At 45.0% G+C, this 24,950-nt stretch overlaps 1 protein-coding gene across 2 annotated transcripts in view; it reads right to left on the reverse strand.

Moving 5' to 3' along the window:
• Positions 1-22,942, reverse strand: part of TMEM151B (transmembrane protein 151B) — a 33,997-nt gene extending 11,055 nt beyond the window's left edge. The window contains exons 1-2 of one of the 2 annotated variants that reach the window (XM_077342297.1): positions 22,037-22,942; positions 3,022-5,118 (exon numbers count right to left, since the gene is read on the reverse strand). In XM_077342297.1, coding sequence (XP_077198412.1) covers positions 3,682-5,118; positions 22,037-22,132 — 1,533 coding nt within the window. In that variant the 5' untranslated portion in view covers positions 22,133-22,942 and the 3' untranslated portion in view covers positions 3,022-3,681. Of the gene's footprint in view, positions 1-3,021; positions 5,119-21,829 lie in introns of both variants that reach the window. The other variant, XM_077342306.1, reaches the window with a different exon arrangement.
• Between the last annotated feature and the right edge of the window lie 2,008 nt (positions 22,943-24,950).

A 24,950-nucleotide genomic window follows, 5' to 3' on the forward strand; every position in this document is an offset into this window, starting at 1 on the left:
ATACTCAGAAGAGATCTTATGTCATTAGTTCTCCCAGTGATATAGTCAGGCTGTATTTTACCTTAGGATCCCATCTAATTTGACTGTACTCAAGAAACCATACACAATGCTGATCAGCTTAACTTTTCTCATTCCTAATGTGGAATCTCAAAAGCACCTTCAGAATAACCCCCAAACTAAAATCTGGTATTTCCCCCCCCTAAATTCACTATTGTAAAATTCAAATATAATATTTTTCCTCAGACATGTATTTCATGAAATTTGAGTATAGGGCACTAAAACTTCCAGTATGAGAAATATGATTATGCTGCCTGGCTCTTTCCTCTGGGTTAATTACCTTAATTACAATCTGTGTTTTTATAAACACATAATTCAGTTGTGGGGGTGAGGGCTTTACTGGATCAAATGGATCAAGTTTCAATTGATCATATTGGCAGAGAGATCACCAAAAAAAAAGTATGCCTATAATTAATCTTAAACTGATAACATGTGAAATTGTTTCATGCTGACTCTACATCAATGTTGTCTATGCTGAGAGGCAATAGCTTTCTTGAGCCTCAAAGACAGAAAGGTCTTTCTACCTGTGATCCTTTAACCTGTGAACCTATATCTACTTCCAGCAACAGGCTCACATCTTACTGTATGCATTGATCAGCAATTTGCATATCCAATATTACCTTGTACTCTTCTTGTCCTAATTTTGCCTGTGACTTGAGGGGTATTCAATGATAATGTTGCATATTTGGTTCTTATTTGGTAGTAGATTAAAGGTTCAAAACTGTTGTTCTAACTACTGTGTCACAATTTATTTATTTATTTATTTATTTATTATATATTTATATACCGCCCTCCCCGGAGGCTCAGGGCGGTTTACATTAAACTTATAAACAATACATGAAACAATACAATGGTTAGCAACTGCAGTTTTCTGTTTAACTTTGTGTTTTACACAGAAATTACACAATGATTTGGGCCCATGATAAAAAAACAAAATTTGAGGGCATGTCCACAGTATCAGGCAAGTAAAAAGCACTGGAGTAGATCCTACCCCCATCTTACCCCTCCACTGAGCAGAATGTGCATCCTCCCTCCAGCCTAAGAAACCTTAGTTTAGTGTCTTTTCCTCTAGAGGAAGATCTCCTAACATCGGGAAAAGGCTCTGTGCAGGATAGTTGGATCCAACCTACTGTATGATCAAACAATACTTGTACATTAACCACACAGAAATGTATTTACATGGAGTTATATGTGAATGCTACTTTTCTGAGTAATCATTCAAGTGGTAATTACACCACTGAAAGAGTGATAAAATATTAGTGCAGAAGCATTCCAAATATACTGACTGCTAAAAAAATAAAGATACTTATCAAGGTAATCTTTGCTACTGGACTTTTTGCTTCCCTCAGATGTGTGTGTGAAGCTAGGGTCCTCTCAGGGTTTAACCACATATGCCCAACAGGAGGACCATCTCTTCACGTACCATGTTCTCAATTCAAATTTTGGCCCTGCATACATGAGAACAGTTACCAAGAGGGAACTGACAACTGACGTCTGATTAACAGTCTGTGATGGATACACCTAGGCCTTCAGTAAAGCATCTGTGAGTGGCCTCTCTTTCATCCCTTACAGAGTATTTTCTGATTGCCACATTATTCACCAAAGACGGTGGTTCATTAACAACAGGCTCAATAGCCTGATCTGCTCCTACAGTGGCAGTCTATTCCTCTATATCTAACCTGAATTTTCTCAACCATGTCTTAATCTCATTATTTCTATTTCATTGACTACAGACACCAACTGACCCTGTGCCTCTGCTTGGCTTCTAGGTCTAGCTGTGCAGAATCTTTTATTTTCATCCTTTGTCTGAAAAAACTCAACCTCTCTCTCCCTCACCCTCTTGGAAATTAATACCTGGCACCTATTGACATTGATAGTATGAAGATTCTTTCTGCTATCCAACAATTCATTTCTAGAAACCAAAATGTATACACACATGTTCCATGAGGAGGAGGAGCAAACACCCCAGAAGATTGAGTTAAGTGAGATCAGAACAGTTTGGAAAAGGTGAAAAAAATGAGAACAAGATGCAATTGTAACACTATATGTCTCTAAATGCTTTTCCTCTCCCCTTCCCTCCCTAAAAAGCTACCTCCATCTTGACAAGGCTGATCTGTTCTCCAAGGTATGCAAGAAATTAAAATATGAAATGAGCGAGGAATGAATGCAGGAGGTATTATAGAGGTGATGGTGACTCAGTGTGTTTGCATCAGACAGGAGCACAAAGCTTAGAGTTCCCTGTCAAAAGTGACATGAATGATGGAGTGTTATTTCATATTGCTATGTCCCATTTTTCCAACAGGACATAACCAAAAGGCTTAAGAAATCTCTGTCACACAAACAAGCTCATCACACACACACACACGTCTTTATGCCCAACAAAATTTCTCTTTCTCAACTTCCATCAATTAACTCTTGCCTCTTTTAATATTCCAGACCTTATCAGAAGTAAAATTCATACACATCCTTGGTTTGCACCCACCTGTTCCTGTATAATTATTACTGTAGATAAACTGCAATGGAACTTCCCTAAATACCAAATCCCAGGTTTGATTGAATTCATTAGGACATGATCTGCTCAATACAGACCGCTCACCTTCCTAAATCTCCCCTCCTCGCCATTTCATCCATCTTCTCTATGCCAACAGATACAAGCCAAATTCTAAATCTTATTTTGTGATTAAACCTTCTGAGATTGTACCAGATTGTACTGCATTGTACCAGAATCTCGGGTTTCCTTTATAGATGTCCTTTATAGGTGTCCTAATCATTCTTGCTTTCCACTGCTACAAAAAAATAAATAATCTAGAGTCTTTTGTCACCTTAAGGACTAATACATTTACTGTAGCAACAACACTTTTAAAAATATTTAAGATGCCACATTTTGACTTAAGCAGACTATCATAGTCACCACTCTGTAATTTACCTTCACAAAAAGTACTTAGAATACAATTCAAGCTTTACCTATGGGATGCTGATTCCCAGATATGAAACACCAATTCTTTCCAAGGAGACATCCAAAGATCTTTTGTTCCCAGCATCTGAGAACAGGATAACAGTCGGAGAGTGGTCTAGAAAAAGGAAGAAGGCCTGACTTGTAGCTGTTTTCAGCTCCTTGTAATCTGTGCAGTTATTTGCCTTGCTGCTGAAGGGAACAGGCTACACTGCCATGGATTCATCTGCTAGAGTATGACTTTACAAGGCTGGGATAATAGTCCTCCACAGGATGCATGGTATCAGACACAGACAGTTCTTGTTAGATATTGTCAAGGTGGCCTAATTGTTGGAGACAGAGCTGAGGAGAAACAGCCCAGATTCTTGGTGCTGTCACTGTTCCTTCCTTCCTCCCTCCCTCCCTTCCTTCCACATGTGGCTGTCGGTCTGCAGTTGTGTGTTGTAGTTCCAATGGTGGTGTTAACTGCCTGCCTCAAATCAAAGCCATCACAGCTCTCCAAAACTAGAAGAGGCCTTGGTAGCTTTTGAGTCCCCTGCAAGACGATGAAAGGGAGTAATCCCCTCTGACTCACATACATTTGTAGGAACCTCTACTCATGTGTTTGCCTATCTGCTCCCAAGCACCATGTCTGAATATAGAGTGTTTTCTGAAGGATATTATTCACACCCTCATAGTGAGGTCTCCACACAGGACCCATTCCGATGGAGGTGGCGGTGATCATGGTTGAGGCAGCCCTCATTTCGATGCACAATGAGGATGGGGAAGTATAGGGCATCCTGGTAAGGAGGGGGATCTTCCTCCTCCACAGTGACTTGGCTGGACAGGCGGGTTTGCTCTGTTGGGCAGCTTTGCTCATTCAGGCTCCCACTCCGGCTCTGCCAAAGGCAGCTGCGTCTTGAGCCATAGAGACGGCCTAGTGAAAAGCGGCTGCTGCTAAAGGGGATCCTGGGGCTGCCATTGCAGATACTGAGGGCACTGCGGGAGAAGATGGAAGAGCTGCTTATAGTCCTGTGACACTGCTCACAGTTCTGTCTGTAGCTCCCATAGCGGCACGAGGAGTAGGTAGTGCAGCCAGAGAGCCCCACTAAGTCCATGAGGACAGCCTCTGAGTAACTGGGAACCAGCTGCTGGTTGGACCGGATGTGCCACTCCAGCTCTGTACTGTCCACTGTATTGACTCGGGGCATTCTTTGGCAGAAAGGGCGCTCCTCAGCAGGTGTTACTGCCACATAATCAAACCCAAAGAGTTTTTCCACATGGTAATGAACATAGGAAGTACGGTACTCATTCAAGACCCGCAACGGCCAAGACAAAGTCAAGAGAGCAGCCACCCAGAAGACATAGTGGGAGACGTACCACGGTAAGTTGTCCGGGTCTGAGAAGGCCACCATATACTCTTTGAAGTCAACATTCTTCAGATGCATGCCTTCTCTTGCCTCCATATAATCATCCAGTCCCTCATTCTCTGTGAAGAAACGAGCCCTCTGGGTCAGATAGGAGTTCTCAGACTCCACATTGGCAAAGCTGAAGCACTTGGTGAAGCGAAGTCGAGTGGCTGGGAAGTTCTCCAGGTCAATCAGGTCCTTAGAGATATCTTTTACCCCACAGTTGGAGTAGTCAAACTCTGCTTCAGCCACATGGGTATTGACCCTCTCGTGGTACACTTGGGTGGTAGTATAAGCATCCCCGTTGCGATAACGAGTGACTTGGCGAGTCCTCCTAACATAGTGGTAGCTGATAGCTTTCCACCAGATACATGGCGTGGCTTGCTGCATCCTTTGGACGCGTTCATGTACACTCTCCACATCCACTTTGTATTGGAGTTCATTGCGGGTGTAGCAGTGCCAGCATTCCACCAGATAGACTACATAGAGCATCACCAGGAAGGCCAGAGGAATGTAGACATAACCATTGGAACAGGGACTGTCATGGTACATCATTGACTTTCCCTTATAGGCGCTATCAAATGTCAGCCGGGTCACCTTCGTAACATGGCACCAGGTCATGGCTCCCATGCAGCCATACATAAGAAGCGACAGCACCAGGCATTTCCAATGTGATTCCCTACAGAGTGACTTGCTGAAGGATTGCTTCACTGGCCGTTGCTGTTCCACATTCCACAAGAAAGCCAAGGAGATGGGGGAAAGAGAACAAAAGGAAGAATTACTAGACAGTAGATGGAAGGGGAAAGACACATAATTATGCTGTTGCTTGGGTTAAACACTAGCAACTAACTGGCTAGAGAGTAAATCGCATACAAACATCCCCTGTGGCAACAAATCTCATTCTGAGGCTACTCAGTAGCCTCCTCTCAGCCGGCAGGCAAGAGAAGAAATGTGCCCAAATTCATTCATGCCTCATGTGTTTCACATGATCACTTTCCAGGATCCATATTATATATCCTTCAGTTAGGATCAAAATGCGTAATCCATGAGACATGAGTCAGATCACAAGCACCCAATTCCACTTGTAGTCGCGTGTTCAATCAAGGGAGCTCAACTTCATTCTGTTTTTCTGGCCGGCTCTGGAGGAGCACAGCAGGGGAGGAAGAGGGACCATGATTGCCAGAAGGGCCTGGGGGGGGGGGCTCCAGAGAGAAGTTCAAAGCCTCCCCTCCTGGTTTACAGTGCTCCTGAGATGAACTGAGCAACTGAACTCTTTGAAGGTGAGTTCCTGCCATTAGGAGCTACCATATTCCTCTCTCATATACTCATGAGACCCATGGCATGCTGACTTGGCCTAGAACTTATGAATATATTATCATACTTTGCTGCTTCATTGATCAGCTCATGTCATAAAGCAAGATTGCCTCCTCTTCCTACCCACACAAACTTCCTCTGTCACTTGAAGCCCATCTGATGTATGTAACTCCCAGGAAATGGCAACTGTGCCTATATCTTCAGTCACCATTTGCTACTAAGACTTATCTTCCCTTCCTAAAGATTTCTGCACTTAATTTGAAACTTTCCTCTCAAGACAAATTATTCGTATTTATGGAATCCAAGCTATTTAGATATAGCTCCCTCCTATCAGTGGAAAGCAATAACAAAAAAAGTAAAATAACAAGCGGAATCAACCAAGTCCGCTGGGCTCATACATACACCAGTAAATCCATTCAAAGTCATTTCATTCTTCAACCACATATTTTAGTTATGAAAAATAGCAAGGGATGTACAGAGTTTAACTGTAGGGAATGGAAGCAGTTGGGAAGCCTCCACCATTCTTCAGCACTTGATATTTCTACTCCCATCATATTAAAGAGGGAAGAAGGCATTTTCTTTTCTTGTAATAAATTTTGTGGAGATGCCAGAGTGAACTGTAAACGCTACGGATATGCAGGGAATAGGATTTACATGGCAGATGCCTGATGCTGGCAAGTATGTGATGATTAAGGATACTTTTTACTCCTTACTTTGTCCAGTAAAACCTCCTGCTTCCTCCTGCTGAGGTTACCTACTGCATACTCAACAAGGGAACCAGAGGTTCTGCATAGTCTACAAACTAAAAGGTGATCTTTAAACTGATGATCTAGAAGTGATCCCTGTTGCTAGAGGTGACATTCTTGCACTTGCTTATCTGGTCCTCAAAGCTTGATAGGAATGTAAAACAGTAAGATGTAGCTAAAAAGAAATATAACTAATTGGCGTTAATCACTACCGATATATTGCTTACAGAACTGCAGGTGGCTAAAACAGAAATACATTACAAATCACAGTTTCTCTTCTGCCTGAATGCTGCTAGTTCTATTTTTGTACACCTCACATATTTTCAGAGAGACTCCAGACTAACCAGCCTTGCTTTTTAAAATCCTCCACACTACTAGGATGCAAGAGGCATCCTTTCTACTGGCACAGTTGTTGTCCTCGAAGTCTTCTCCCCAGATTCTTGAATGATTTTTTCATAAAATGTAATTTATGTCTGGTATCCTATTTGTATGGAGGAGAAATGTTGAAAGACAGTTCTGCAGATTTCTCTCACTGCAGCCTTTTAAATTGCATAGTTCTAGTTCATGTCACTGGGCAGATTGTAAAGACTGTGTGGCTAAGTCTTTACTCCAGGCTTTCTCAACCAGGGTTTTGTGAAACCCTGAGGTTTCTTAATGGCCCTGGAAGGGTTTCCTGAATGGGTAGGAGTTAATTTTAAAAAATGTATTGGGTAATATGACCATATATGGTCATGTTGAGCTGCTCCTCCCCCCCCCCCTCACCCCCATGGCCAAACACTATCCAGGTTTCTCAAAGCCTGAAGAATGTTTCAGGGGTTTCCCAACAGTAAAAAAGTTGACAAAGGCTGCTCTACTGTAAGGCGTCATTATTTTCATGATGTTCAAAGCCTATTGAAAGAGAGTGAAGGATAAAGACACATTACAAGAAACTGCAGCTGCTCAGCCTTGCAGCCGCATCAAAAGTCTTCTTACAAAGAAACCTGAGCAGGTGTCCTCTAAAGCAGGGTTAGTGAGCTCGTGGGAATTGTAGTTCATGAACATCTGGAGGACCACAGGTTGACTAACCCTGCTCTAAAGGAGAACATCTGCATAATATGATGATGGTTTTGCTTAGCTTGAAGTCCTGAACTTCTGAAAACAGTTTGAGAAAGAACAATATGGTGAGAGCATCCACCTTATTATCAAACTGGTCTATTTATTTTTTTATGAACCTTCTAAATATAAAGCTAAGGAATTAGGATAATATACAAAGACTAGAACAGTGTGCCTCAATTATGTGGCGGCACAGGCCCTTTGGTGATGGCCCAATCAACTATCCTGTGGAGAGGAGGAGGGAGCTCTCTCACGGGAGGGGAGCAGGGAGCAGTAGTAGCCCAGTCAGTTGCCTGGCAGGGGAGAGGAGGGAGCAAAGGGACAGCAGTGGCAGCACCTTTAGTGCAGGAGGAAACCAAATATCTCTCCTCAAATTTCTAACTCCCAAGCGGCTACCAAGGGAGAGAGAGGGATGCCAATATAGAGCATTGTGCAAAAATGTTTTACTCCCTGCCTTGGTACTTCTGTCCTTCTTCTTGTCACCAGCAGCCAACTGGGCACAGCAAAAGCAAGTCAAGAACTTTTCTATTTTACTCTTTGCTCCACTTTTGTGGAGAAGATCTAGAATTCCTCCTCCTATGCTTATCCACCTGCTGAGGATGAGAGAGAGAGAGAGAGAGACACTGGTGATAGTAAAACACTGTGATTTAATACTCACCCCACCCCTGGAGCTGCTTGTTTGTGCAATTTATTGCTTCTTTGGTAGTCTTCTTTGTATGTGTGTTTGTTCTGCATTATCCTCCCTCCCTCTTAGTTTTCAGTGTGTGTTTTACCTCCCCTAACCTAGTATTCTTGTGGGTGTGTGCATGTGTGTGCATTTGTGTTATCTTCATGGGTGATCTTCTCTGTGGGTTTTATCCTCCCCTCTATAGTCTTCCCGGTGTTTATGTGAGAGATATTTGAGGAGAAATGCTTAGTTTCCTCTTGTTGTCCTCACTAGTCATTTTCTGTGTATTTTATCCCCTCTTAGACTTCAGTATGTATATATGTTTATATTTCTCATTTACCCCTTCTGTTTGTATGTTGTGTGCTTAGCTACGCCTCCTATGAGTGCCATATTGTGCAGACCCTTGCCTCAAAAATCCAAAGGTGCCCAGTGCTTGCACCCAGTGGATCATTTTGGTCCAGCAAGACAACCCCTCAACCTTAGGTTTCCCAAATTCTGGTCTGGAACTCTACCCGCCAAACCACAGCAGCCTTTGTTAAGTGTGAAAAGCACCAAGCAACTGGGCCTTTATTAGTCAGAAGTCAGGCTATAACAAGTCACCAGGTGGTTGCTGCCAGGTCTGGACCTGATTAATCCTCCCTCAGAAGCCAAAACAGCCCTGGAAAGGGTCCTGCCCCTCCCATTCTCTTTAATTGAAATAAACAAGTTATTGAGGTGACAATATTGGTTTGGTTGCCTTATAACAGCCACTGAGCACATACATTTTTAAATCTATATGCGATATTATTATATTGGAGGGGGGTTAATCCCCTTCCCAATAAGAGGGAAGGTGAGATGGTACAGCCTTATCTCATCAGATCTGAGATACTATGTACGGTTGGTTCTTGGATGGGAGACTACCAAGGAAGACCCAGCAGAGGAAGGCAATGGGCAAACTGCTTGCCTGGACAACCCCTTAATGGGGTTGCCATGTTGGCTGAAATTTTACAGCATTTATGTATGTGACCCCCACAAATATATTTTTGTATGTTTTGAAATTTCAGATTTTTCTACAAAGTTAGGGCATTTTTCAAATTTGAAGAAAAACTGTCTTGGCTGCTCATGTCTCATATAAGTATCCATAGATTTGGCCACTTTAAGAATTATATATATTAATGATTGATGACAATGACAATGTTAGTTCCCTTCAAGGTTTACTCTAGTTCTGCAGGAGTAGGGCTAGTTAAAACCTCTCTCTGCGCTGTTTTCTATTTGCAAGGAGTTTTGTATTATGGGTTAGTATTCAACAGTGATAGTGCCCATTCCACAATGTTGACCCAGTTTCATACACAAAACCCCTATGGCTCCCTACCTTGCTACAATCACCATAGTCAAACTGTGCATCGGGCCCACAGTAGCAGTAAAATTATCCAGATTTCTAAATAGATTCCATGCTTTCCTCGGACATGGAGCAAGTGCTGTAAAGAACAATGCTTGAAACATCCACAGGTCAAAGAGATACCTGTGACTCCCAAGACTGCACTTGTGCTTGCAAGATTCACTATCATAGGGCACTACTTATTATGGGGGCATTATGGACAATTTGAGAAAAATTAACAGGGGACTTAAATGGATATTTCTAAATATTTGTGTATGAGGTTCTGTACCTTAATGAAGGATAGGGCTATAAACTGAATAAGGAAATCAAGAACTTGGTGCCAAGTTCTTTTCCCAATCCAGACACAGAAAACCGGCCAAACTCCATAGTCTTTAATATCTTTCAAGGTATGAAGACCAAGGCAAATCCTTCCCTAACAGTGCAGTTCTTAGAACACTGTCCTGGGAGTAAGCCCCACTGGATATGTCTTGGTAGAATCCTGCTTAAGATCGTTCTCTAAATGTACACAGTGATATATTTGTTCCTGAAGAGTGCAAGTTCTGGGAGTTCTTTGCTGACAACAATAAGATGGCTTAGGCCATCCTTAGTACCAGTTCTAGTCTCTTTGAAAGATAAACATAGCTATGTTTGATCTATCATGATGAAAGGTCTTCTTTTAGCTTTCCTGTGATTCCTGTGGAACAACATACCAGTCTAATATCTAACTTGGATTTCATGAGTAGCAAAGAAACATAACAGGGACAGTGCAGCTGCCTGCATATTATAGGATGCTGCATGTTCTGGGCATCTGCAGAGCTAACCCTGTCTGCTCACCAGTACTAGCTCCCAAGTATCTTTGTCTGGCAACTCTCAGCCCAGCAAACTGCAGGAGTTTTTTTTGTTTACTTCACATCTTTTATCCTAGCACAGCAACTCCAAGGTACAGGCCAGCCTTCTATCATATACTGCTATTAGTTGTCCATACAAGAATATCCCTGTTGCAAAACCGGGACTTTTGACTGTTCTGAATTACAAGAAAATGTGGAAGGCACAACATTTCAAGCTCCCAAACACGAAAGTCTTTATTAAGCCTGTCTTTGGTTTCTGAGCATTCAACAGCATTTATTCATGAATTGTTAATCTTTTCACTGCAGCCTTGAGGTCTGCTCACATGCACAGAATATTCCCCATGGGGCATCTTGCAATTCACAGTGCCTTGGTCTTTAGCTCTAATCTTAAATTCCCTATTATTCTCCAGCTCCATCTTTTCCAGTTTATTCCCTTTGTCTTCAGTCTTCCAGCCAGTCCAGTCTTCTGCTAAGTTAAGTATCCAAAATTCTAAACAATCCTGTATTTTACAAATATGCAAACAGCAGTTACAGAACAATGCAACAAATTACTCTAGTCAGAAGCGTGACACAAGTAAGATCACTAATGGCTGTTTAAACTGATTAATCAATCATTAGGTCAATCATCTCCCACTGTTGTGCATTTATACACTGCACATTTATAGGGTCTTACGAACCCTGCCAGCATGTTTTCAGAACTTCAGTGTAGATAGATTGGAGTCCAGTAGCACCTTAGAGACTGACAATATTTTCAGGGTATGAGCTTTCAAGAATCAAAATTCTCTTCGTCATGTATTTATTTATTAAATTTATATACTGCCCTACCCAGTGGTTCAGATAATTCTCAAATGCTCCTACCCTTAAAATCTTCTTAGACTCTAAGGTACTATTGGACTTGAATTTACTGTTACTGACATTTACTGATGCACAATTTTTCATCATCACTGAAAAAAATGCTGGTAAAGGGCAAATTTTAATCCCACTAGCGACCGTAGTGTTTTGCCTTCTTTCCCAGAGGTGCAAATTACTCCCTGCCAAAGAAAACAACATGACAGCTATCGTTGCAAGTCAAGAGGGATTTCTAATTCAGCTGCCTCAGGAAGGTAACAACAAGGGAGGCTTCCTACAACAAGATATGCTATGGAAGAAACAAAAGGCAGTACGGATTGTGCAACATGCAAAGCTAAGCTGGAAAAGTGCTGATACCCAATCAAGAGGGAATTGTGTTCTGAGAACTGCCTCACTGGATAAGTGGCAGAGATTTAACAGAATAAGAAATTTCAGTCTGCCTTGCTGTCCAATGATATGAAATGAAGTGATAATCTTTTTCTGCTTTAATATACCTTTTCTCTGTCCTCTGCGATCGCTTACAGAATGTTGAGAAATGATGAAAAACGTGTCACCATTTAAGTTAACACATCCTGCTGTTCTCCTTCCCTCTGCTATGAAGCAGCTCAGGAGTGTACTTAGCCTATTTAGTGACTTGAGTAGATAATTTTTTTAACGCCCATATCTTTTATTTATTTATTTAGGCCATCAAATCACAGCTGACATTTATTTGTTACATTTTTATAGTGCCCTTCCTTCGTGGGCTCAGGGCGATTTACAACATCTGTTCCACTTAATATTTCTGGTAAGGGCTTGAAGGAGGAACATGTCTCATGGCTTAAGTGCCACTCGGCGCTTAACACCCACTCAGGGCAGCTGTCCCACCCCTGAGTGCCTCCTCCTCCAACCGGCTTGCCTGTCTACCCAGCAGCCAGCCAATCGCCTTCCGTCTCCCACCCCTGAGCACCCCCTCCTCCTTCCATTTCCCTCTGAGGCTCAGAGGCTGCAGATCCCTCCCATGAGAGATCTGCCCTTGCCAGTGAGTTCCATAACAGCTGCCTGCAGCCTTTCCAGGTCCTGGCGGGAGGGGGAGGACATCCACAGAGTTTTTCTACTCCACCCCCCTAATCTAGCACCCATTGTATTCCTGAATGCAATGGACTTGGCCCCTAGTACATAAATAAAATCACAATCACAATCATAAAAGCAGCTTGTTCCAGTTATTACAATTATTATTACAGTTTTAAAAGTCTGTTTCTGGTGCAATTTCTATTTACTTGGAGCTTAAACTTTCCTTGGAGTGAGGGGGAGGAGTCAAGTGCCAATAGGATGTTTTAAGGAATTTGGGGTTCAGCCTTTATTTCTCAGTGTATAGCTGAGTGTATGCAGCAAATCCATCCCAATCTTCCTGCCCCCCCCCCACACACACACACATTCCTCCTCTCCTACTTATAGTTATTAATGCTACCTCTGGAGAATCCCCTGTCCTTATGAGATCCATGTTAGTGTCCCTCACCTCTTCTGAGAGAGGACTTCATCTTTTCACACACACACCCTTTTAATCTTCTCTCCCATCCCTTTACATTGACTGACAGCACCGCCTCTTAGAACCCCACCTCCCAATTCCCTTTCTAAGGAGACTCCTCCTCCCCTGCTAGAAGTGGTTAGTGATACCATTTGTCCACTGCCCTATTTTTTGCCACAGCTTCTTCGTTAGGAATAGGCTTTCATGACCACTTTTTTTGGGGTGGGGAGAGGAGAATGGGGATTACCCCATCATCACACCCATCCCAGTTGCCTCACCTAAGAATAGCAGACTCTTCTCAGAGCACCCCCGCCCAAAAAAAGGCCACTCATTCCTCATCCTGACCCCACAAGTCTCCTCCTCCCTTCAGAAACCCCTCCCCCAATCTTTCCTGGAGAGAAAATTCTCCACTCACCATTTCCACACAGGAGTGGCTGACCCTGCCCCTTCATGGAGGAAGGGGACCCATGAGCATCCCCTCCTTTCCTGAGGGGGTCATCAAATAGCTTCCCGCTCCCCCTCCAGAGGTGGGCCTGGGGCACCCCTTTCCCTTCTCCTCACCTAGTGGACACGTTTAGGGTTTTCAAGGCAAGAGACATTAGGAGGTGGTTGACCATTGCCTGCCTCCATGTCAGCCCTGCCTAGCTTCTGAGATCTAAAGAGGCCTGGCTAAAGTGGGGCTATCTAGGCCAGGGTTCCTCCTCTATACAACAAAATATTTTCAGGAATAATAATTAAATAATAAAACAAATGATGATGATCAGAAAATAGATTCAGGTGGGTAGCAGTGTTGGTCAGAAACAGCAGAACAAAGTTTGGTCTTAAAGCTGCCACTGGACCCCAAGAAATCCAGACAGTGAAAAATTATTTTTATTTAACTTTGTATATATAATTATGTGAATTTTAAAAAGATTCAGATTCCAACTTGTTATTCCATCACAAAAGCCTGCATGGTATAGTGTCAGACTGGGACCTGAGAAACCCAGGATAGTCTCATTTCATCAGATCTCAGAAACTACGTGGGGATGAGGTGGACGCAGGCAATGGCCAACCACCTCCAAATGTCTCTTGCCTTGAAAAACCTACGGGGTCACCATAATTCGGCAGAAACCTGTATATGTCAGCTATGACTTGTACATTTGTATATGTTTATACTCTTAAATATGTTCTGGCATCAAGCAGGATAGGGATGAGAAGGTCTTGAGACCAAGAAGTGAAGATAAAGTGAAGAAGTGAAGATAAAGAAGGGAAATCAGGTGAAGGGAGATGGAAATGAATATGAAATGCCCATTATGCACGGGCCCATTATGCACGGCTGCCGAAACGGCAATTTTGGGTCACATCGAAAACGCGGAGGGGGGAGACGCGAAGCACACCGGTTATGCACGGGACGGGGCACAATGGTGGCAAAACCCAGAGTAACCGATTATGCACGCGGCAATCCCGCCACCACTTCTGCTTGCGCCCCGGTCACCCGGAAGCTGCACTTTCTTCTGCGTTTCGCTAACGCGCCGTTTTCGGCGGCATGCACCGAAGCTGTGGCCGGTTGCAGCCGGCTCCGTGCGTTATCGGTGATTTTAGTCGCCGCCATTCCACCCCGAATGTGCGTTATTCCCCCTGTGCATAATGGGTCAAAGAGAGAGAAAAATTAAGAGAGTGAACGCTACAGTTTTCAGAACAATTGTTTGATTCCACTTCATGAGATGTTCCTCACAACCTGAGAATCGTGCAGACAGAGACCACTTCGATGGAGTTCAATAAATATGAAGTTTTAAAATTAGTTATGCAACATCTTAATCCCATTGACTTTAGTCGAATATGCATGAGTAATTTGGCGCAGGATTTAAAGAAATTCTCTGAGCTGTGAGGTTGTATTGCTAGTGCCACAGACAATTGTTACTCATTATTTTCATCCCCAATGGTCAGTACAGGAAGAGCTTCTTCACTCCTCCTTACCATTGGGGGCTCTAATATTTCTGAAAAGCCACTATGAGCAGAGCGCTGTCCGGGACATGTCCTGCACTTCTGCCTGCTGGACATGCCGAGATTGGCCTGGCCCCTGGAACATCTTCCTCCAGAAGCCCCTGGAATGCCTGCCTCCAGTAAGGCACTCCGCCAGCCTCATAGCCAAACGCTGCCTGGCCAACAAGGAGGGTGCTCCTGCAGAGCCGTGCCTTTGCCACCAATCAACCTGGCCACAGAGGGCCCACCGACAGTGCAGCTGTTACCCCAGCCGGCAGCGGAACTACCAGCTCAGCCACCGTGCACCAGCCCGATCGGCTGCGGGGCTGTCGCCTGAGCTGGCAGTGCAATGCCCCAATCAACCGCCACTCACCCTGCCACCTGCCTGCCTCGCTACAAGCCACAACAGTCAGTCAGGCGGCGGCAGCCCCATTGGGGTGCCCACTGGTAGCAGCCATTGCATTCCTGGATGCAATGGGCTTTCAGGCTAGTTGTAAATAGTAGCCAGGAGTTGGACCCCTTGTGGTCAAAACCTGCAGGGAGGAACTGAAAAGTAAAAACAGGAAGCTGGGAAATGGATTTAAACTATGTGTAGACTGGTATCAACAAGAGATTGGGGGAATTCAAAGGCAGAGGAGTACAGCAGTGGGATTGACTGCCTAAACAGGTGGTCAGATCCCCCTCACTGGCAGCCTTTAAGTAGCAGCTGGACAGATACTTATCATGGATGATTTAGGCTGATCCTGCATTGAGTAGGGGGTTGGACTAGATGTCTTGGATGCTCCCTTCCAGCTCTATGATTCCTCCCATTAATTGGGTGAAGTTCAGATTAACAATTTCTGAAACTCATTCAGCCTTTTCATGGTAACAATCAGGACTAGAAACTAGGAGATTAACTATAGGTATTAAAATCTTTATATAATTTAAAGTAAATTTATAATGCTATTGTTCAGAATGCTTTGCTTGTCTTTGCTAATGACAGCTGAGACCATATACATTAAATTAGAACTTGGATTTACAGAGTCTAGCTTTTCACGTGGGACATAGGTGAAATAGACAGTCTCTGAACTCTTGAGTCAGTGGCAGACCCTCACCATTCCCAACAGACCATTTTCCTGTCTCCCTGTTATTTCTTTCCTTCTGAGTTAGAAGCACTGCTCAGTTTGCAAAGAAGTAGATGCTACCTTCAAGGAATCCTGTAAAGACCTAGGATTATGTAATTCAGGCCATTTCCACACGAGGAAAATATTCCTGGACAGCCTGTGCATGTTGGCAGCATATACAGTCCCCTCCACATGATGTCGCCAACATCCCAAGGCTGTCCAGTACCCGGGTTGTGATTTCGCCTATTTTAACTTACAATTTTGGAAATCGCCAAAACTGGATTTACCACCCTAAATCATGCGAACCACCAGTGAGCAACCAGGGATAAGACCAAATGGAAGGGTAAACGTGCAATAGTCTAGAGGTCCCCAACCTTTTTATCACTGAGGACCGGTCAATGCTTGAAAATTTTACTGAGGCCCAGGGGGGGAGCGGGGGGGGGTAGTCTTTTGCCGAGGAACATCGCCACCTGAGCCCCTGCTCCACTTGCTTTCCTGCCGGCGCCCCTCACTTCCTGCCTCCCACTGGGAGGCGCTGCCAGAAGCAGCTGCACAGTGCCACGTTGAGGGGGAGCACCAGCCATGGCGGCCACTGGAGAGCACCAGAGGTGAGCTGGTGGCAGAGTGGCAGGGCAGCCCCCGAGACAGCAGCTAGGGAGGAGGATAAGAAGGAGCCATGGCTCGGTACTGACCGATCCACAGACCAGTACCGGTCCCCGGACCGGAGGTTGGGGACCACTCTAGACAGCTTTGTCCTGCCCTTGCATCCACGCTCCTCTCTCCATTTCCTGCTCTGAGTAATTTTTTTTAATGGCACAGTCTGTATTGCAGCACGACTGCAAACCTACATTGTCAAAGGTGAAATAAAATCTTCTTTAAAGTATCCATGGTCTTTTTGGGATCAGGCAGGCAAAACATAGCCCTTTTTCTGTTTTCTGGAGGTGGGGAATGAGCTGGGAAAGGGGGGCAGTGATTGGGCTGCCTTCTGATCATATAGGGGTCTGAGCACCTTGTTTTAAAGCCAACCTTTTAACAACTGGGGGAGGCAAAAACAGCCCCATTTGCATTTTCTGGAGTGGGAAATGAGCTGGGAAAGGGGGTGGGGTGGCAGGTGAACTGGTTGTCTTCTCCTGATCATACAGGGGTCTGAGCACCTTGTTTTAAAGCCAACCATTAGCACAAAATATTTTCTTGGGCTCCAGTTATCATGTTCAGGATCTCAGAAATCCACCTAGACAAAAATAAAGTGGAAAAGAACATTAATTCCAAAGGGGGGGGGGATTCCAAAGCAACAGGGCAGTGTTCATTTCTATTAAAAATACATCTGCATAGCAACACAGAAGTGCCTTAAAAAAAAAATTCAGAGCTAGGGAGAAAGTTTCAGTCCGTGGGAGAACTCCCGTGTTGTGATTGGTGGCTTGCTGTGATTGACAAGCCAAGGTGCAGTGGGAGAAGTTCGTGTTGCTTTCCCTTGCAGCCTTGTCAGGAGGCAAAAAGCCACAATGGGGCAGAGGGATAGCTTGAGGAGGGCTGCAAACATGAGGTTTACCATCCTGCATTTGCAAGCAGGAAGCCACTCGTGTTTTACCCCTCTGTGCATAAATTGCCTCAGTTTACTTAGACAGAACCTGATACAACAGATCCATTCTCTGCAAAATGACTGAAAGCTAAAATTTCTGCTGATGGAGAGAAGCAAAGCTCAAGTATTTTGTATCTTGACCACATGATTGTGTACATTTTGTACCTGCTTGTTATCCAGTTTATTTTCCTTCATAACCAGCAGTCCTTTCAATGTCCTGTCTGACAAGGTATGTTAATGCATCAGTATCTTGCCTCTATTATGTGGTGCAACTTCTCACTGTTATGCAACTTCCAAAAAGTGATAGTCCAGAAACTAATGAAAGTTATTTGCAGTTGTGAGGCTTAAGGCAAGTCCTCTCCCTGACTTAAATTTTCATATAGAAATAATGCTGTTTAGACTTACAAACACTTTTTGTGAAATGTGATGTGGCAGAGTCATTTGAGGGCATCATATATCTTTAAGAAGTAAATGCTGGAAGGAGCCCTAATACTGTCCAGCAGGTCCAGCTCTAAGGGTGGGGTGGGGACTGTGGTTCTTTTCAACAAACTTACAGGCCACGAAAGCTAAGTGCACCAAAGCCCAGTAGAAACTATAGGCTTCAGCTGCAGAAATAACTCCAGAGGTCAGAGCTGTTACAGCTAATATAAGTAATGCACACAAAGCCCTATGAGACCTCTCCCACACTGCCTATCACAATTGTCTTGTCTGTCTCGGCCCCTCTCCTCTATTCAAATGCCATAGCCAAAGTAATGTACCTACCTCATAGCCAAATCCGTGTAATGTTCCTTCTCAATCCCTACCATACTTTATCAACATTTTACTTACATTTAGAGCTCACCATGGATTACACCACTCATGTCTATATGCCCTTAATCCCCATCAAATCTTTGTCAGTGACTTTGACACCTGCAGCTCTTTCACCCTCAGACATACAATAATCTCCCAAATTCCTTCCATTCTCTCTCCCTGTCTCTGATGCCTTGAACTCCCCTTCCAGTACACCTACAAGATACTATTTTCTCTCTCTCTTAAATTAACCTCCTCCTCAAAACCTACACTTTGTATAAAACACTTTAGTTTTAACCCTTTGGGGTACATCTCCACAAACATACTTTGAGTGGCCCCACTATGGAAACACACTTGCCATTTTCTTATCAAATGTACAAATGTCCCCCAAATCAAGCTCTGTTCATTGTGTCTGCAAACAAAAGAACTGTGCATAGTGCTCATGGCCTGGCAATCACAAAGCCACTGTCTCTCATCTCTCTTCAAATGGTTTCTCAACTTCAAAAAAATGAGGGTTTTTAAAATGTTTTTTAAAAATTGGATAAACCCACAAGGTAGTGTGTGGGGGGGGAGAAACCTCAAACCTGAAATATGGGGAGGAAAGTACAACTGGATTTGGAGCAAGGATGCTTGTCATTTGAGGAATGAAGTTGGGTTCTCTCTGCCCACAAAAAAAATCACCCATACAAATCTTCCCTTGTGAATGCATCTGAATGTGCCTTTAGACCAGTGGTCCCCAACCACGGTACCGGTGGATCAGTCAGTAAAGAGCCACAGCTCCTCCTCATCCTCCTCCCTGGCTGCTGCCTCTGGGGCTGCCCTGCCACTCTGCTGCCAGCTCATCTTTGGTGCTCTCCAGCGGCCGCCGTGGCTGGGGATCCCCCTCGGTGTGGCACTGCACAGCTGTGAGGGAAGTCAGGGACGCCTACGGGAAAGCAAGTGGAGCAGGGACTCAGGCGGCAGAAACGTCCCTCGGCAAAAGATTACCTCCCCCCCCCCCCGGGCCTCATTAAAATTATCAAGCGTTGACCGGTCCCGATTGACCGTTGACCGATAAAAAGGCTGGGGACCACTGCTTTAGACAACTGAAATGTATAACATTCAAGGACATGTCCAACATTCATTCCTTGTTCCCCTTCTTTCCTTTGTTCCCACTCCTTATCGTCAACATTTAAATTGTAAACTCCATGGGTCAGAGACCTATAACTTCTGCACGTGTAACTGTACAAAGTGCATAAAGTTAGCAAAAGCAGCTCTGGTAATCATAACAATAATAGGAAGGGTGACCTTGACCAGGGTTGCCCTGAATCGTAATTAAGAGCACAGGATCTCTGTAGTTACAAAATACCACAGGAGAGATGCTGGCCAGCTTTGAATCTTTGCAATGGAGGGCTAGAGGAGTTAGGAAAGAAGGAGAATTCATAGTCCTAGCTATAAAAGAACAAGCATGGGTGTGTCTGCTGGAATAAAATTCTTATGAAATAAACTGTGAAAGCAAAATAGTAGTGTAAATAATAAGTAAACTGACAGGGCAGAAAGGACAAGGAGAGGGAGAAATGGATTTGTATTAACACTCAGTATTTCAATGGAGATGAGAGTATTAGATTGAATGGTCAAGTAATGGTGCAAGTAGAGGGGAACTGATGCCCATATTCTCAAAGCCTTGCCTAACTTTAGAATCAACAATAGATACAGTAGTGGAGCCATGAGCAACACCGCTCTCCCCCGGACTACAGAATTCTTATGATGTGGTCTCACATCACTTGCATTGCCATTCCAGCCACAATGGTCTGCTTAAGACTGTAGTAGATCTTCAGTTTCTGCCACTCCCTCACCCTTGGAGAGATGCTTCCCAGGGAAAAGTTCCCTCGGTCTTCTTTGTTACTAATATTATTCTAGACTAATTAACCAGACATTTTCAAGTCAGATTAAAACAACTGTCTCAAACTTACATTTCTTCCTCTCTCTCTCTCTCTCTCTGTCTCTTTCTGGGATAATAGTATTGACCTACCTTACAGGGGTGTTGAAAGGATTTTAATACAAGTGAAGAACTTTGAACACTTCAGAGTTTATAAGAATGTTAATTATGGTTGTTATTATTATTACTGAATGTGTGGGGAAAAACAGCTAGAGCTTGACAATTACACCCGTGAACTGCTTATTAAAATGCTTCTGAAATTCTGGATGGCAGTGAGCTGCTATACAGTTATCTTCCAAACCCATTTACACAAATTCTGGCATAAAACAGTAGTGTCATCATGCTAACTAGCTATACATGCAAGTGCTACCAAAAGTATACATGCTGCATAGAAAGGAGAAGATATTGAAGGCCAAAAGAGAGGGACATGGCTTCCCTCCCTCACTCCAATGAAACTGGGAATGCCAACAGGCATACTGATATCACTGATACCAGTTCTCATGCATACGGTCAGTGGCAGGAAAACACCCACTGACACTTGCTGTGGTGGTAGACAACTGACTGGTATCTACTACTGCCTTGCCATAAGAAACCTCCACATATGTGAATAGCAATTCAGGACACAGTTCATGCTAAACCATAAGAATATCAATGTTTCCTTTGCCTGCTACCTGCCAGGAAAACCTTTCAGTGCCCCTTCTGACATCCTATCTTCCTCAGCAGTGTGTGTTCTTCATGTTCACTCTGACTGTTGGCCTCTCACTCTTAAGGTTTGTTTACATGGGGAAAGGTTTGTTTACCCTGAGAAAAACCTTCACGGTTCCTGTTTAGCATTCACCTTAACTTGTTGCAATTTTTTTAAAGATTGTTTTGGCAAGCTTAGAGGTTTCTGAGGGTTAGTCATTGCCATGGGCAATGAAAATCACTGATTTTTGTGACATGAAATAAGAAAGTGAGACCACACATAACATACCCAGCAGTGTGTCATCACTAACTGAAGCCTTTGCACAAGCAAGCTCAGCTCTGGGGCAGCTGGTTCTCTGACTCTTGTACTGCTACAGAGCCTTGGCTCTTTCTGGTTCTCCGCTTGTCATAAAAAGGAAACACAGTAATTGCCCTTAAGAAATGACAAATGGCAATTTAATGACGCTGGGCTCTGGCTCGCAAAAGCTTTTGCCACGCACACAAAAATGTATCAGTCTTTTAAAAATGCCATAAGACATTTCTGTCATATGGACTGCAACAGACTAACAAGGATACCCCTCTGGAATTTGCCTTGAAGGACCTATTTACCCAAACCATAACTGTTACCCCTTCCTTCAGGCCTCACAATCATGGATGAAAATCCCAGACTCCTGCATATTCATGCCCTGAAGGGGGAGGGGGAAGAACCGTTCTTTTAGGGGTCAAGAGGTAACAACACTGTGTCAAGTGATTCTCAGGGATGCTGGATCCCTCCCCCCCCCCCGCTAAGTTTATTTGGGTCAAATATGCATGCAGTTGTGGCCATAAAAGGCCTCAGTGTTCAATTAGTTCAGAGTGGAAAGACAAGACCATCATCAACCTCCCCCCCCCCCCTCTTTCCCGGGCGATTAAGAAGGAGAGCTGCAATGCCAGTCTGCCGAGAAGGATCTGGACTCGGGGCCGGCGACTGCCCGACTGCGGCGGGGTGGGGGTGGGGGTGCGAGCGGAAGATTGCGTACCTGTGAATGCAAAGCGCCCCAGCCCGGTTAGAGCCGGGGGGCAAGCCAAGCCCCGAGCCGAGCCGGAGCGGAGCCTCATCGCGATGCAATGAGCGTGCCATGCAAAGCCGGTCACATGCAGATGGGTACAACGTGTTTTGCTAAGGGCCGCCCGGAGAGGGCAGCCACAGCCACAGCCACTGGCAGGTAGCTCCGCTCGGTCCTCACCTCCTCTCGGGCCGCCTCCGCCTCCTCCTGAGGCACCGAAGTGCTGCTGCCTCTCTCGCTGCTGCTGGCCGCGGCCGCCGAGGCCGGGGGGGACATGGCGGCGGCTCGGGGCCTCTCGGATGGGCGACCAGCAGACGCGGCGGCAGCGGCAGCGGCAGCGGCGGCCCATTATCCCGCCACGGCGAGCCAATGCCACGGTCCGTGGCCGGGCGGCCAGAGCTCGGCGGCCTCCGGCGCCTCCGGCATAGCTTCCCCCAAAGCCCGAGCGGGCGGGCGGGCGGCCACGAGCGGGAAAGCCCAAGGCAGGCGACTCTCCCCGTCGGGCGCTTCCCTTGATTGCCGCTGCACAGCTGGTGGCTTCGCGCCTGAGGCACTCCTCACCGAGACGGAGCCAACCTCGCGCAACCCACCGGGCGCGCACACGGGCAAGGCGAGAGAGGGGGCGGGAAGCGGAGGAGCCGCTCGCAGGTGCTAGGCGGGAAAGCCCGGGGGGAGGCCGGCCTTCTCCTCGCCGCGCTCCTCTCTGGCGGGGCGGCGGTGACCTTGAGGCGGCCGCGCTCCCTCAGCCTCCCTCGCTCGCCCCTTTGTCTGCCCGGCTCCGGGTGGTAGGCAAGCAGCCGCCGCCGCCGCCACTCGCTCGCGCCCTCCTCCTACCACGCACCCTCACTCACATCTCCTCCTCCTCCGCCCTGCATTAAATCCCTGGAGGAGCTCCCTTCCAAGCTCCAAAAATGATCTCCATACGAGCAGTGGCGCGGGGAAGCACCTGAGCATTTGTTCCCCCTTAGGACAAGCCTGCTTCTCTCTCGCTCTTGCTCTCTTTCTTCTCAGCTCCATGAAATATAAAATAACTCCAATATTTGGGTATTATTTTTGGAGCTAATCAGTTCTCTGCACCTGCCAAAAATCCAGACCTTTGGGAGGCTCCTAAACTTAATTTCAAGGGCTGCCTATTCATATAACCAACCCCATAGAATTAGTTCCTGTTCTCAGTCGATGAGCGTATGTGATTTGCTGCAAAGAATTAACGTTGCTGTCAGAGAGAGGAGAGGATGAGTCTCAAAGGCTCCATTAAGGGCCAGGATGAATAGCCAGGCTGTCCAGATGCAGACGCAGACACACGAGGCAAAGATGCATTTCCTAGGAACTTTGATACACCTATCCTGAGCTGTTCCAGTCTGGTTCCTGAACTTTGGAATTGCTTTGAAAATGTTCAAAGAAACCAAAATTTCATAACTAGTATTTTTCTGTGCTTTTCTCAGTGATCTAAATATTTGTGGCAATTGATCAGAATGTAAGGGCAGGGTTTCTTTTAGCCCAGGACTACCAAAATGCTAGAAGCAATCAGTTTAAACTACCCACTACAGTCCTGTGCATTATGATTTAAAGTATCTTGTGAGTCACAGTTAACCACCAAAGTTTTTTTCTATATTTATTGTCTCTTATTAGAGAATGTCAGCTTTTCTTTTAAATACATTTCCTTGCAAGTTTACTGACAATTATGCTGAAGAATGAAAACAAAGACTGTAGCATATATCTAAATATACAGTTGCAATGGTGTTTGACCACTAATGATAAATAAACCGCCAAGGTGGATTTTGTGAGAAAGTGAGGAGCTCAGCTTGGTGGTTCAGCCCTTTTTGCTCCCTGCAGGAAATTTGCCCAAGAGAGAAGTTGGGGGTGGGAGAAAGCAGCTCCTTCTTGGTCAGACCCCTAATGGAAGGATTTTTAAATGAGCCAGATTCTCCCCCAGCCTAATTGGCAGAGATGAGACATGTAAAGGACTTGAGGAGAGCACAGAGAAAGGTCCTCCTAAAAAACTGCCTGAAACACCCTCTTCTTTCTAACTCCCTCCTCCCCACATGACCTCAACCCCGCTGTGCTTGGTGGTGCAAATGACAGCACATTCTCCCCCCCTCCCCCAAGATCTTCTGAGAAACTTTCCTGGCATATTAGGGGCCATGTGGTGCTGTGCAACTGTGGCTTCTGCCACCACCTAACATTGAACAAATTACATCTTGACCACATTGAAGGACTGATATAACCCAGAGACTCCTACATTTTTTCCCTTGGACTGTATTGTACGGAAGGGATTGAACACTACATCTTGCTTCTTCTTTTATCCTTTAGCTGGCGATTGGTGGAGCAGGTTGTCCTCTCAACCAGTACACTGTTGTAGGTGCTGCTGGATTGTTTGCCTTGTTTATAATTTGTTTCCACTCTTGGTGATTGGTGGCAGTAGTTTTGGCCCTGTGGATAGTCAATTTCTGGTCTCTAAGGTCTTCCTCGATCTCTTTAAGCCATGTTTTCTTTGGCACCAGTCGTTGGATCTTCCATTCAGTTGGTCATTCTCACCAGAGGAGTTTATGAGGCAGTCTGCTGGCGTCCATTCTGCAGACATGGCCAAAGTACTGCAGCCTGTGCTTTTGGATTTGTTGTTTAATTTGTGGCTGGTTGTCACATTTTGTCTCATTTTGATTATGATAACAGAGAGACACTACGCTACATGGGACTTGTCATGTTTCTTGTAGTAGGAAAGGTGTCCCTTTAAGCGCTGTTTTATTGCTTGCATGTGGGATGCACCTGTTATTCAGAGCGGGACTTTTTATATTGGCACATTTTGCTATTTCCTTTGATATCCTGCTCTATGGATGGGATTCTCCACTTACTTTTGAGCCAGTGGCCAGATTGGAACTTCACTAACCCAGCTCCCATGCAGGAACATAAATTGGGGGCAGATGAGGTGCACCGGGCCAAATGCTCCCCCATGTGCGTGCAGGAAGAGGTGGGCCAACCTACCATGACTAAAACTCCAGCCTGCAGCCCAGCATAAAATCTCCAGTGCATAAAAGGTCATTTTGAGGCATTTATATTTGCAATGGATTTATAATGTTATGAATACATTAATGTATGG

Source organism: Paroedura picta, chromosome 1, assembly GCF_049243985.1.
Source record: "Paroedura picta isolate Pp20150507F chromosome 1, Ppicta_v3.0, whole genome shotgun sequence".
In the NCBI taxonomy this organism is placed as follows: domain Eukaryota; kingdom Metazoa; phylum Chordata; class Lepidosauria; order Squamata; family Gekkonidae; genus Paroedura; species Paroedura picta.